The sequence below is a fragment of the Equus quagga genome, chromosome 1, assembly GCF_021613505.1.
Source record: "Equus quagga isolate Etosha38 chromosome 1, UCLA_HA_Equagga_1.0, whole genome shotgun sequence".
Taxonomy (NCBI): Eukaryota; Metazoa; Chordata; class Mammalia; order Perissodactyla; family Equidae; genus Equus; species Equus quagga.
In genome coordinates, this window is record NC_060267.1 from 84,006,780 (window position 1) to 84,022,217 (window position 15,438).

The window sequence follows — 15,438 nt, forward strand, 5'->3', positions numbered from 1 at the left end:
ATATCCTACAGGTCTATTCTTAAGTTTAAAGTTGGCGTCCAGGTCGACAATTATGATCTTCTAAAATATTCTCCTTGAAGTCCCCGTCAGAGACAGACTATGAACTGCTGAACCATGGGCAAGACGCAGGAAAGTAATTCTATAAAATGGTATGTCTCCTCTTTACAAGTTTTCTGTCCCTATATTGAAACTGTAGTGGCAATTTTACCCCAAGAAAAGAAGCATGTCTGTAAGAAAAAGCATATAAGTATACTTCCCATGTACAAATTGGCACATGAATGTGTAACTAGAACATGTTATCTATACTAATGTGTGGTAGATAATCTCCACTTGCCCATCCAGGTCCATTCTCCAGCCTTTCCACCATGGTTTTTCTAAGAGGTCTTATGAACTGCATGAACTTGGCTTCCAGGTCCTTTGTATTTGGCCGAAAGCAAGAGATCAAACACAAAAAGAGACAGACATTTGGGTACTTATTCTGTTTTCTTCCCTGCTGGACTGTAGGTTGACAGTGACTGTCTGCAGTCATGTCCAGGAATTTTCTCCTACTCCTACACGTCTCCCCAGGTTCTCACAACCACTCCTTCCCCTTGTACTTGTTTCCCACTGCTGCTAGTCCTGGGTGCCACAGCATCCCTTAGTAGTTTCCATTAATCTTGCCAACACCTTTGTAAATAAGCCATTACTACATTCATTTAAAAAATTCCTGTCCCAGCTGGAACCATGCCTAAGAAGAAAGGCATTGCTGGCAGCAGAGAAACCATCCCTTAGGAATCCTGTGCCCTCTGGCTCCTGGACATGTAGCTCCCCAAAGGTCAGGAAGAACTTGGCTAATTAACGTAAGGTGGCTCCTCCCTGACCCAGAAGCCTGGGGACTTTGTTTCTGTCTTCTTGCTGGTATTTAAAAAGTTATCTTTTTGCTCATTTCTCTAGCGTTCATTAAGGAGCATGAAAATTTGTAGAAGTGATGAAGCCACAGATATTTCTTCTTTCATCTGGATACCAAGTCTTCTGAAGAGAAACTGAGGATTTGGGCAGCAGTCTGGAACAAAATGTGTCTGAGGTCACCAACGATGAACAAAGGTCAAAGGGAGCTGGAAATCTACACTTTGCCATGGATCTGCCTGTGTGCTTGTGAGTTTGCATGCCTTTGTGTTCATTGGTGTGTGTCTGCATCTATTGTGTATGCTCGTGTTTGTGTTGTTTGATAGCTGCATGCATTGTGTGTATCCTATGCATCTGACTCACAGCCTGCTTCTTTTCCTGAGTTGGACTCAATCTGGGCTCTATTTTAGTGCAGGAAGACCAAGTCATCAGCCTCCCAACATGCAGTTTAGGGACTCCGCATTCATGCCAGTGATCTTAAATATTTGCCTCCTTTTGTTATGATGGGAACATTTCCAACACTGGACGGGTGTCAAGGAAGAGCAGATGAGACCTCTGCATCAGGAGTGACATTGTTGTCTCGACCGCTGGGAAAGATGATGCCCAACCTCCCCAAGGAACCCAGATCAGAGAGGGTTCAAACCACAACTCAGCAGTATGCTAGTGTATGTGTGAGCTGTGTTTGTGTGTGACACAGTCATGTGTGCAAGCAAGAAAGTATATTGTTTGCTTTTGTCTGTGCGTATGTTGCCATGCATAAGATAACATTGTCGGTGCTTTACTGATGTGCTTGTGTGAATAGGCTTAACTACTTCATGCTGACTACTTTCCCCCAGAAAGGGTATGGGTCAGAAGGGGCCAAAGAATGCCCCTCAGTAGTGGGAGTGTGGGTGCTGCTTGTTGTGGTGCGTGTGTGGCTGCGTGTGCGTGTGCGTTTTTGGTGTGTGTTTCCTGTGAGACCTTTGCATTGTGTGTGCCTTGTGTGTTTTTGGTGATGTGTGTGTATGGTGATGATTTACCTATATGTGGAGAGTTGAATGTTTACCAAGTATGTCATGCATCAGGTGCATTGATGTGCATTGTGAGAGTGTTTGTGGGTGAATGGTGCTTCATTGTATGTTGTGTATGTCTCACTTTGTGCATTATTTATGACTTGTGTGAATGTATATGAGTGTTTATGAACTGAACCACATATTGACCATCCTTCCCTTAGGATGGGAACTGGTCACAGGTGACTGGAATCCTTAAATCAGCAATGTGTGTTTGCATGTGCGTGTTGTTTGTATGTGTTTTAGGAGTTCTGACTTTCCTCCATGACTCAAATGTTTCCTTTAGTATCTTACTCTGAAGCACCATTGACTAAGATAACTAAAGCTCCAAACAACTCTGTTTCTGAAATGGATCTGCTATGATTTTCATATGCCTGAATATGACTGTGTAGCTCAGTGTTTTAACCATTCACTTAATATCCTAGGTAAAGACACCTTAGGTGCCATACTGAGTGAAGTTAGAGTGCAGAACCCCTAGCAAATGGCAGGGAGATCTTGGGAAAATTGCTTAACTCCTAGGCCTCAGTTTTCAATCTATAAAATGGAAGCAATTACACTTGCCTCATGAAACTTACAGGCCCTCAATAAATATTGTTTGAATAAATGATAATAAATGTGAAAGACTTTCATCAATTGGAAAATAGATCAATACAAGTGAATGTAACTATCTAGGACGTGAAGTAAGAAGATTTTGAACTACTTTGGCTTCTTCGAAGCCCTAAAGCAACACAGGCATCTAGCCCTCCTAATCAGTAATGGCGGAATTTTCCATGTGTAATAGCTGAGAGCCCAAGATCTGATCACACAGTTATATTAGATAGAACATCATGAAGTAATCAATCTGCTAAAATTTTTGACCTACAGAAAATGGGAGTACATAAACTTTATATATACATGGAATTTATACCATTCATAATTCTGTTTCCTAAGAGCTAAAATAGGCAAAAGAACATTCATTCTTATAGAAGCTGGAAAGATATTTTAAAATTCTGGGAATGAAAGTCTGAGGCACAGATTTAATTAGCCAATGTACCTAAAACGTCCTCAGCCTGGTACCCAAATTGTTCACCAAAATGTTCACCATTCTTATGAAAGATAGTTAGCAAACTATTATGGTTTTGGATCTATTCTGGAAGCAGACAGCTTTAAATGACCACCTACTTCTAGAGTGACCATGACTTACAATTCTAGGTCACTGGGACCCAGAAAGATTGACTGGAGGAGTGTGACAAAGCTTCAAGGACTCTGCCTCAGCACTGGAGTCTCATGCTACTTTAAGGTAGATACAACTGATACCAGTGTGTGGAGGCTCCTCTATTATTTTTGACACAGGGAATTATTACAATTTGGCTCTGTCTTGGTGTAGTAAATTAACCCTGTATGCTCATCAAGATCTACACTCACAGAGATCAGGGACCTTGCCTCTCTTTTTTAGTCCTGCATTCTCAGTCCTTAGTTGACGTCCTTGTTCAGACTTGTTGTTCAATAAATAATGGTCTAATGAAGCATTGAGCACTCTCTTGCTTCTGTGCAATGAGGTCTTGTTGACTGCTTTTGGGTATGATGTTTTCCTCGAGCCAGACTGGGATAGAGGGAAGATGTCTCCATCCACAGGTGTGAGAAATTAATGAAAGTGTATTTGAAAATTCATTGTTTTCCAAGAGAATTACAGTATGAAATGTGATGGTCTTGATCATCCTTTCTAGGTTCCTGAGATCCCCAAACTTTCTTCATCTCCAGCATATAGGACAGCAATATGAGGCCTGAGAACAAGAGCAGCATGTCTGAGTTCCTCCTCCTGGGGCTTCCCATCCCACTGGAGCAGCAGGGCATCTTCTTCGCCCTGTTCCTGGGCATGTACTTCACTACAGTGCTGGGGAACCTGCTCATCATCTGGCTTATCGGGCTGGACTCTCGCCTCCACACTCCCATGTACTTCTTCCTCAGCCACTTGGCCTTCTCTGACATTTTCCTTTCATCTGTCACAGTTCCAAAGATGCTCAAGAACATGCAGACTCAGCAACCATTCATCCCCTATGTGGGGTGCATTTCTCAGATGTGTCTTATCATAGTTTTTGGTTGTCTTGACAATTTCCTTCTTGCAGTGATGGCATATGACAGATACGTGGCCATCTGTCAGCCACTCCACTACACAACTGTTATGAGGCAGGAGCTGTGTGTCTCACTAGTAGCTGGGTCCTGGTTCTTCAGTTGTGCACATGCACTTTTGCACTCCCTCCTCTTGGTCCAATTGTCCTTCTGTGCTGACAATACCATCCCCAACTTCTTCTGTGACCTCCCTGCTCTCCTGAAGATTAGCTGCTCAGACATCTTCCTCAATGAGTTGGTCATCTTCACCGAAGGAGCAATGGTTGTCATCTTGCCTTTCTTTAGTATCTTAGGCTCATATATCCATATTGGGATGACAGTCCTGAGGGTCCCCTCCAGGAGGAGACTCTTTAAAGTATTTTCAACTTGTGGCTCCCATCTCTTTGTGGTGTCTTTGTACTATGGGACCATTGCAGGTGTTTACCTTTTCTCCTTTTCACAGAGTTCCAATGAAAAAGACCTAATTGCTTCAGTCATGTATGCAGTAGTTACCCCCATGCTGAACCCCTTCATCTATAGCCTGAGGAACAGAGACATAAAACATGCCCTAGAAATATTTGTCAATAAGGCCAAGTTCCTTAAGTGACAATCACTAAATCCTCTTATTGCAGTCATGAGCACAGTGAGATATATCTCCTAAAATTATTATATACATGACAACTCCATATAACTTTAAAAGCATATGCATTCTGCTGTTTTTATAGTGTTTTTAATATGTCAACCAGGTCAAGTGAGCTACTTGTATTGTTAAATATTCTTTATTACTAATTAATTTGTGGATTTGTCTTTTTTTCCTTGTAGATCTGTCTATTTTTGATTATTGTTTATTGGCCCTGAGTTAACATATGTTGCCAATCTTCCTCTTTTTGCTTGAGGAAGATTGGCCCTGAGCTAATATCTGTGCCAATCTTCCTCAATTTTGTGTGTGGGACACTGTCTACCCATGGCTTGATGAGTGGTGTTAGGTCCACGCCAGGGATCTGAACTTGCAAACCCTGGGCCATCAAATCAGAGCATGTGAACTTAGTTATCAAACTACCAAGCCACACCTAGCTTATATATTTTTTATGCTATGTTATTGAGGACATACAAATTTAGCATCATGATCTGCTCCTGTTGTGCTGAGGCTGGCTTACGTTGGCTTCAAGGTGATTGTGTACATTTCTTCCCCAATCTACATTAAATGACATCATTTTGGTAGACTGATGTCAACCATAGTGCAAATAATTTAATTATGGAAATTGATAAGTGTTACAAATCAAGACTTCATAAAAAAGTGAGAAAAAGAGAAAGAGAGAGTCATTTTTTATGCATTTACCAGTATAGTACTGCATTTATAATTAGGAGATATTCCTCTTTATCTCATCAATGGCTCCTATGTTAACATCTCATCTACTTCTTCTGATATTACTATAGATATACCAACTTTCTTTTGGTGAGTGTTTGCATGGTGTTTCTTTTCCACCATTTTACTTTTAACTTTTCTATGTCCCTCTATCTGTGAAGTGTCCATTGTGAGAATAAAATTGGATTTTGCTCTTTTATATGCAGATCAACAATAATTATAGTTTTGGAGAATTAGATCTATTAACATCTAATGTAATCAGGATATATTTGAATTTATGTTTTCCATATTACTATATATTTTCTACGTGAAACATGTTTCATACTTATTGTCATCTCTTTCTCCCTTTTTATGTATTAAATATATATATAGTTATTCCATTCCCCTTCTATTAACTTATGTCTCATACAGTAATATTATTTTACAATTCTTTTCTGTGCTGTATGTTGAGATTATTTCTTACATTCTCTTTGAATTTTTTTCTCTTGTTGTATACACAATATGAAATTTCCCATTTGAACCCTTTGAGATATAAGATTCAGTGGCATTTAGTACATTCATCACCACTGTCTCATTCTAGGACTCCAAAAGGAAAGTCTACAAAACATCACAGCAATTGAGTACTCTGCAGATGAGAATAAATAATGACAAAGATATCTAAGAATCAACATGGAGAGATTTACAGGATATATTGCTAAATGAAAAAAAAAGTTTAAACAATCTATAGTATGATACTTTTTGTGTAATAATGAAGGGAAATTAAAATGCACATGTGTCTGCCAATTTGTGCAAAATATGATGCTAGAAGAAGAAATCAGAAACTAATGAGATTGCTTACCTACAAGAGGAGGGTAGGAATGGTGTAGAAAAGTTGGGTAGTTTTGACTATGTTATCTTTTGCCTACTAGACAATAAAGAGAAAAGGGTAAGGAATAAAGCAAAACAATAAAACAAACAAAAAAAGATCTATGTTTCAAATTAATAAGCATAATTAGACTATGGGGAAAATAACCTAAGTAATTCTTGAACAGAGAATTTTGTTTATATAATCTCACAAGAAAAAAAACTGTAAACAAAGTTTTTGAGCTGCAGTTAGTTTGTCATTAACAGTGGTATTGGTTCAAGAATTTGAAATTACTTAGCCTGTATTCAAAGATTGAGCAAATAAGTAAACAGATTGTGGAAAGGGGAAATGACTCCTCACTCTTAGGGAAAGAAGCTATGTGCAAAGAAAAGGAGGGGCTGGAAGGAACTCTATGATGTCAAACTAAAATTGGAGATGTCAAATTGAACCATGATTTTTCAAATGTGTGAACAGATTGAAATTTATATATTGTATATGTCAATAAATATACTGTTCCCGTTATCTTTCTTTCTGTCCTACTTCTGACCCACCTCTATGGGTAACCACTCCTTTAGTTTATTAGTTTCTAGTGTCTACTTCCTGTGTTTCTTTTATATGTGTTTCATAGCTGCATCCTCTGAGATCACTTAGAAGACTTGAAAGCAATGAACACACCTAATGCCAAATTTGCTCTTTACCATGCTCCTCTAAAAGGGACCAACGTTACTCAGAAAAACTGCTGATTCCAGGGCCAAGGCTAGGACATTACAAGATTATCCAAGCAAATTTTGTTAAGTCTGAAAGTAAAAAGTGCTAAATGAATCATGGGGACACATGGCCAGCTCGAAGGGGCTCCCACTGGCCAAATCTGGAATAATTTGAGCTTCAAAATTGATAACAACAGTAATGGATTGTGACTCAAAGAAGTAAGAATTCACAAGTTCTAGATATAAATAAATCAATGAACAGACATATGAGTGGGGGCTGATAGAATGTTCCTTCTTATAGGACGACACAACTGATAAAGGTAGGAGAAATGATAGAATCAGAAAATCATCATTTGTCCACCACATTTTCAATAATTTTTTCATATAATAATCACCAATGGATATGAAAGATAGTAACTGAAATTTTTTAAAAGTTATGGCTATGTAGCCTGCAAATTCTATCGAAATGATATATATTAATTACAAAGGTTAAAATAGTAACTTTACAGTAGAGAACCAAGCCGATACCACCTTAACCAATTCATCAGAGATAAAAAATCAGTAGTAATTGGAAACACTGATATCATGTGCTTTTCAATAATATGTACTGTGGTAGATATGCCAAAAATCTAAGCCTTAAACAGACATATATGTAAGTAAACATACTAAAATGTTAACCATTGGAGAAATCTGGGTGAACTGCATGTAGGAATTTTTACAACTTCTCTATAAGCTTGAAATAATTTCAAAATAAAAAGTTAAAAAATCCTTTGTCCCAGATGGAACCATGACTAAGACAAAGGAGTCCCAGGCATTGCTGGCATTAGGGACACCAACCCCTGGGACTCCAGCGCTCCAGCTCTTGGACATGCATCTCTCCAAAGGAGAGCCAGACTTTAGCAGGAATTTAGGGGAGTTTGTTTCCGTGCTCTAAATGGTAATTAAAATGCTATCTTTTGACTCATTTCTCTCCAGCTGGTTAAGAAATATGAAAGTCTGGAGAATCCCTGAGACCACAGATATTTCGTCCATTTGTCTGGATACTGAGTCTTCTGAAGAGAATTGAGGATATGGGCTAAAGTCTGGAGCATAAGGTGTTCCAGGTCACCAATGATGAGCAAAGGTCAGAGGGAACTGAAAATCTACACTTGGTGATGGATCTGCCTGTATGCATGTGGTTTTGCGTGCCTTTGTGTTCATGAGTGTGCATGTGTGTGTGTATGCTTGTGTTCATGTTATTTGATAGTTACATGTATGTGTGTGTTCTATGTATCTGACTCACAGCCTGATTCTTTTCTTTTGTTAGACCCAATCTGGGCCCTATATTAGCTCATGAAAACCAAGTTATCAGCCTGCTAACATGTGATTAGGGACTCCCAATTAATGTCTGTGATGTTAAATACTTGCATAACAGCTGGGTGGATGAGAGCTCAGCATCAGGAGTGAGATTGTTGTCTCTGCTGCTGGAGAATAAGACGCCTGACTTCGCCAAGGAACTCAGGTCAGAGAGGGCTCAAACCTCTGCTCAGCAGTGTGTGCTAGTGTATGTGCAAGCTGTGTTTGTGGGTGACACACTTGTATGTGAGAGTGGGAATGTGTATTGTCTGTTTTTGTCTGTTTGTATGTTACTATATGTATGTTACCACATACATGGGTTGTTGGTGGTTAAATGACTGTGCCTGCGTGAATGGGCTTGACTGCCCCACCCAGACTGACTTCCCCTGGGGAGGGTGTGGCTCAAAAGGGGCCAAAGCACGTCTCTCAGTAGAGTGTATGTGTTCTGCTTGTTGTAGTGAATGATGTGTGGCTGGGTGTGCATGCGTGTTTCTGGGCAGCTGATTGGCATCCATGACATGAAAAATTTCCTTAAGTGCCCTCCTTCTGGGGCACCACTGGCTGAGACAAACAAATTCCAAGCAACCCTCTGTTTCCTGAAAAGGATCTGCTATCATTTTAATATAACTGAGTATGACTGAGTCACTTAGAGTCTTGTCACCTTTTACTTTCACTAAACATCTCAGGCAAAAATACTGCAGGCATCATATTTTGTGAAGTTAGAGTGCAGAATCACCATCAAGTAGTGAAAAGATCTTGGAAAAATTACCTAACTCCTTGACCTCAGTTTCCACATCTATAAAATGGAAAGAATTATACTTGCCTTGTGAAACTTACTGGCCCTCGGAAAATGTTTATTGTTTAAATAGAAGTTAATTGAACGTGAGAAGTTTTTTAATCCGTTGAAAAGTATATGAATATGAATGAATGAAAATACCTAGGCAGGGGAATAAGAAAATTCTGAACATCATTGGTTTCCTTGCAGGCCTAAAATAATATAGGGTGCTTGGCTCCTCTGGCCAGTGAAATGGGAAGTTTTTATGTGTAGTGGTTAAGAGCATGTGCTCTGATCACACAGTCATATTAGATTGAAACACACGAAGTTGCTAATTCTTTAAAATTTTTAATTTACAGAAAATGGTAATATGTTTATATTAAGTAAAAATATTATGTATCATGCATATTATATGTATATGCACACATAAATGTGTGTGTGTGTGCCATCTCTGTCCCCTGCTGTGCTATTGGGGGCCTGTTGAATTGATACTGTAAATGTTTACAATTCTTAAAAGCTAAAATGCATGAAAGAATACAAATTCTTAGTGCACCTGTGAAGATTTTTTTAAAATCTGGGAATGTAATGCTGCTATGTGGATTTAATTAGGAAATGTAGGTAAAGTCCTTAGCCTTGTATCCAATTGTTCACCAAAATATTCGCCATTCTTATGAAAGATAGTTTGTGTTGGATTCTGGTTTGGGAGCTATTCTGGCATCAAACAGCTTTAAATGATCACCTACTTCTAGAGTGACAATGCTCCTATAATGCCGCATCGGCGTTGGGGTTTCATGTTACGTTAAAGCAGAAACAACTGACATCAGTTTACTGAGGCTCATCTACTATTTCTGCCACAGTAAATTATTTTGATTTAGCTCTGACTTGATGTATTGAATCATCCCTCTATGCTCATCAAGATCTACACTCACAGAAGGCAGGGACCTTGCCTTTCTGTTTACTACTGCAATCTCAGTCCTTAGTACATGTCCACGTTCAGCCTCAATTTTCAATAACTAATAAAACAGTGAGTAGTCTGTTGCTTCTATGCAATAAGATCTTGTTGGCTGCTTTTGGGTGTGATGGTTTCCTGGAGCCAGACTGGGATAGAGTGAAGATGCATGCATCAACAGATATGAGAAATTAATGAGTGTAGTTAAAAGTTGATTGTTTTCCCAAAGAATTAAAGTATGAAATGTGATGGTCCTGATCATCCTTTCTAGGTTCCTGAGATTCCCAAACCTCCTTTATCCTCAACATATGGAAAAGCAGTATGAGGCCAGAGAGCCAAAGCAGTATATCCAAGAACCTCCTCTTGGGGCTCCCCATCCCACTGGTACAGCAGGGTGTGTCCTTCTCCCTGTTCCTGGGCATGTACTTGACCACGGTGCTGGGGAACCTGTTCATCATCCTGTTCATCAGACTGGACTCTCGCCTCCACACACTTTTTTCTCAGCCACTTGGCTTCACTGACATCTCCCTTTCATCTATCGTGGTTCCTACAATTCTGATAAACGTGTGTAGTCAGAATAAATCCATCCCTTATGCTGGATGCATTTCACAAATGTATTTATTTATTAATTTTAGTTGCATTGACAGATTTATTCTTGGAGTGATGGCATATGACAGGAATGTGGCCACCTGTCACCCTCTCCACTATACCATCATCATGAGGGATGAGCTTTGTATTATTCTACTTGCTGGATCCTGGTACTCGTCTTGTAGCCATGCTCTGTTGCACACCCTCCTCGTAGACCAGCTGTCCTTCTGTGCAAGTACTCTCATCTCCCTCTTCTTTTCTGATCTTGCTGTTGTGCTAAGTCCTCCTGCTCAGACACCTTCCACAATAAGCTGCTTATGCTCATTAAGGGAGGACTGATCTTCATTCTGCCATTGAATGCTATCTTGGGCTCATATGTCACCATGGCAGTCATCATCCTGAAAGTTCCCTCCATCAAGAGAATCTGTAAAGCCTTATCTACATGTAGCTCCCACCTCTTTGTAGTATTTTTATACTGTGGGGCAATTGAAGGTGTTTACTTTTTCTTCTCAGCAGGCAACTCCAGAGACAAGGATAAATTGCTTCTGTGATGCACAATGTTGTCACCCCTATGCTGAAACCATTTTTTGATAGCTTGAGGAATAAAATCATAAAGCATGTTTTTCCGAAAAACTCATGACCGACTACACCCCTTGGTGGTGTTAATTCAATCTGGCTGCCATGGGCACTTATGGGGGCTGTGAAATATTTCTCCATCAACTGTTGAAACTTGGCCAGCTCTTATGGACAGTCTTTTAACTCTTAGCAATTCCTCTCTTGGTCTCATTTTACATTTCCTCTCATCTTTATGTTGATTGCTGTTTTTCCCCACCTGCCCTCTGAGTTCAGTGTGTTAATTCTCTGCAGTGAGACTGCAAGCCCTCCTAAACACTGACGATGTTCACTGCAAATGTGTGAGACTTTGGAGCCACTTCCCTGGGCTCTAAGAAATTTTTAATCTATGATTTTTCTTTATGATTCGCTCTATCTGCTGCTGTTGGCAACACATATTAATATGAGTTTTCATACTACCACTCAACTTCATTTACTTGATGTGTGAGAAATTCAGAAGTTACCAAACTGCTAGATCTATGAAAGAGTTGAGTAGCTATCACAGCTGACATTCCTTAAACATTTAAATGTATATTTATTGTTCCTCAGAACGGTCCTCTTTTAAGGGTGTCAATGTTTCCATATTTACAAAGAATCAAAGGAAAGACTAAGGAGATCTTTTAAGTAGCTGCCAAGACTTGACCTCATACATATGTGACTTCAGATGATCATGTGTTTTACCATATTACTTTATTACCATTTTCCTGATTTCAAATAAAATTAGCCAATTTGGCTGTTTTATGTATAAAGCACAGAGTGTGTCCTCTTTTCTGTTCTCATTGTGTTTTGTTCTTTATAGTTATGATTAGCTCATTCTCAAGGCTTTACAGTTTTCAATTGTGCCTATATTATTTAATCTATTCATCAAGTCTAGTTCTGATTGATATTTGGTCATTTCAAGTTTGGGGCTTGTGTATGTAACTAATAATTGAATTTTTGGATGAAAATTTATGTTTATTTCAATTAATTGATAATTTTTAAGAAGTTAGACAAAGTGCTTGTATGAGTTTACATTCTTCCCTGCAATATATAAAAAGGTGTGGCCCACTTACTTACACTTATACTGTCCATCTTTTCTACTGTACACATTCTTATTAGGTAGTAGAAGTACTGTGTTGGTGTTTTAATTTGCATTTGTCTGATAACTCATGTAGTTTGTGTCCTTTGCCTTTGCTTATTGATCATTTGTGTGTTCTCTCTTGTAAATGGTCTGTTACTAGTCAATTGCTGCTGTTTGATTGGATGTCACTTTTTTTCTTGTTGGTTTCTAGGAGTTCTTTATATCCTGGATATGACTATTGAAAATTTATTCTTTCATTATGTGGCTTGCTTTTTCATAATCTTAATCAGTCTTCTGATGAACAATGTCTATATATCTTAACCTAGTTATACACAAAAATGTTTTTCATATGTGGCTAACTCTGTGTCTTCTTTAAGAAACTTGTCTATTAGGAGATCTTTGAGATGTTGCTCCAGGTTTTTATCTTAAAAGATTCTTGTTTTGCCTGTATATGTGTATAAAAATTCCATCTGGGTTCTTTTTTGGTGGATGATCTAAGATGTGGATACAAATTAACTTTATTTCATATGGATATCCAATAGATATACAATAATTGATTAAAAATTCCATCCTTTCTCCATTCTACTGCAGTATTGCCTTTGTCATAAATCAAATGACAGAATATTAATTATCTTGGCTATTATTCCATCTTGCATTTCCATTTTAATTTTAGATTCTGCTTAACAGTCAAAAAGACATAACTGTTCATATGTTGCTTGGTATGGTATTCAAAATACAAAAGAGCTTAGAGAGAACTACCATTTTAAAAAATATTTAATCTTCAATCTGAGAACATGCTATGTATCTTCAGTTGTTTATATCTTCTTATCTTCTTTCAATACATTTCATCATTTTAGGAGGACTTAGACATCTTTTGTTCAAGCTTCCCCTAGATATTTCATATTTGTGTCCAATTTTAAAATATTGTAGTATTTACACTTCATATTCAGTTTTTTCCACCATAGAGAAATATAGTTGACATTTCTTTGTCAAAGTCAATATAGGACTTTGCTTAATTCATTTGTTTATTCTTATAATCTGTGTATATATTGTTTTGGATATTTTAGGTAAATCATAATATTATCAGTGAATCATAAAAATTGATTTCTACTCTCTCAATGCTTAGACTGTTTATTTCTTTTTATTAACTTAATGTACTAGTTAAGATTTCTGATTCAGTCTTCTATTTTTGCAACTTTATATAATAAAATTCACCTCCATTATTTTTAGTAAATTTGCTGAGTTATAACCTAGGAAAAATTGATAAGTTCCTAGAAACATGCAACTTACCAAGATTGTGTCATGAAGAAATAAAAATCTTGAAGAGACCAATAACAAAAAAGGAGATTGAATCAGTGACCATATGTCTCCCAACAAAGTATATCCCAAGACCAGATACACTGGTGAACTGTATCAAATATTTGAAGAAGAATTAACAGCAATCCTTCTTAAATTCTTCCAAAAAATTGAATAACATATAACACTTCCAAACTCGTTTTATGAGACCAAGATTACCCTGATACCAAAGCCAGTCAAAGACACTACTTGAAAAGAAAACTAAAGGGCAGTATCCTGATGAACATAGATGTACAAATCCTCAATAAAACACTAGCAAACCAAATTCAACAGCGATATTAAAGGGCTCATATACCATTACCAGTTAAGATTTATTCCTGAGGTTCAAGGATTGTTCAATATATGCAAATCAATTAATGCAATACACCCCATTAACAGAATGAAGAATAAAAAACACGTGATCATCTCAATAGTTGCAGAAAGTGCATTTGACAAAATTCAACATCCTTTCATGATAAAATCTCTCAAAAACTAGGTATAGGAGGAACTTACTTCAACATAATAAAGGTTATAAATGAAAAGCTCAGAACTAAGGTCATACAAAACAGGAAAAATCTGATGGGTTTTCCTCTAAGAGCAGTAACAAGATAAGGATGCCCAGTCTCACCACTTAAATTCATCATAATACTGGAAGTCCTAGTCACAGCAATTAGGCAACAGAAAGAAATAAATGAATATGAATTGGAAAGGAAGATGTAAAATTGTGTCTGTTTTTGTATGACATGGTCTTCTACACAGAAAACTCTTAAGACTTAAGAAAAAGAACTGGTAGAACTAATAAACAAATTCAGTAAAGCTGCAGAATGCAAAATCAATGTAGTAAACTTCGTTGCATCTGTACATGAACAACAAACTACCTGAAAAAGAAATTAAGATAACAATATCATTTACAATAGCATTAAAAACAATAAAATACTTAGGAGTAAACTTATCTAAGGATGTGAAGGATTTGTACATTGAAAACTAAAAAACGTTGATGAAAGAAATTAAAGAAAATACAAATAAATGGAAAGACATCTCGGATCAAGAATTGGCAGATTCAATATCGTCAAAATGTCCATACTATCCAAAGTCATCTACAGATTCAATGCAATTCCCATCAAAATCTCAATGGCCTTGTTCACAAAAACAGAAAAAAAAAATCCTGAAATTCATACGGAAACACAGACGTCCAGAATAACCAAAGCAATCTTAAGAAAAAAGAACAAAGTTGGAGGCATCACAGTTTCTTATTTGAAAATATATCACAAAATTACTCTAATCAAAACAGTGTGGTACTGGTGTAAAGACCAACACATAAACCAATGGGACAGAATAGAGGGATGAGCATTAAACCCACACATAGATAGTGAACTGATATTTGATAAGGGTGCCAAGAACAGGCAACGAGGACAGGATAGTTTCCTCAACAAAGGGGAAAACTCGAGAGTCATATGCAAAATCTCACAGCCCAAGACATAGAAACAACCTATCTATTGACTGATGAATGGATAAAGAAGATGTGGTATATATTTACAAGGGAATGTTATTCAACCATAACAAAGAATGGAATTCTGCCATTTGCAATGACATGGATGAAGCTGGATGACATTATGCTAAGTGAAATAAGCCTAACAAACAAAGACAAATAACGTATAGTATCACTTATAAATAGAAACTAAAAAAAAGTGAAATTCATAGAAATAGAGTATAATGGTAGTTCTTAGGAGCTGGGGGTGGAGGAAATGGGGAGATGTTGGTCAAAGAGTCCGATTTTCAGTTATGACATGAGTAAGTTCTGGGGATCTAATATACAGCATGTTGACTATAGTTAACAATACCGTA

The 15,438-nt window shown here is 37.6% G+C and overlaps 1 protein-coding gene across 1 annotated transcript; it reads left to right on the forward strand.

Annotated features, from left to right (window-relative positions):
• The first annotated feature begins 3,620 nt into the window (after positions 1-3,620).
• LOC124248427 (olfactory receptor 1J4-like) lies at positions 3,621-4,629 on the forward strand. The gene has a single exon (XM_046678374.1). It carries the CDS (start codon positions 3,691-3,693, stop codon positions 4,627-4,629), a length of 939 nt encoding a protein of 312 aa, XP_046534330.1. The 5' UTR covers positions 3,621-3,690.
• Positions 4,630-15,438: the final 10,809 nt, after the last annotated feature.

What these genes read in the sequence shown, in the direction of transcription:
- LOC124248427 (XM_046678374.1), top strand. Translation starts at nt 3,691, where the DNA reads ATGAGGCCTGAGAACAAGAGCAGCATGTCTGAGTTCCTCCTCCTGGGG.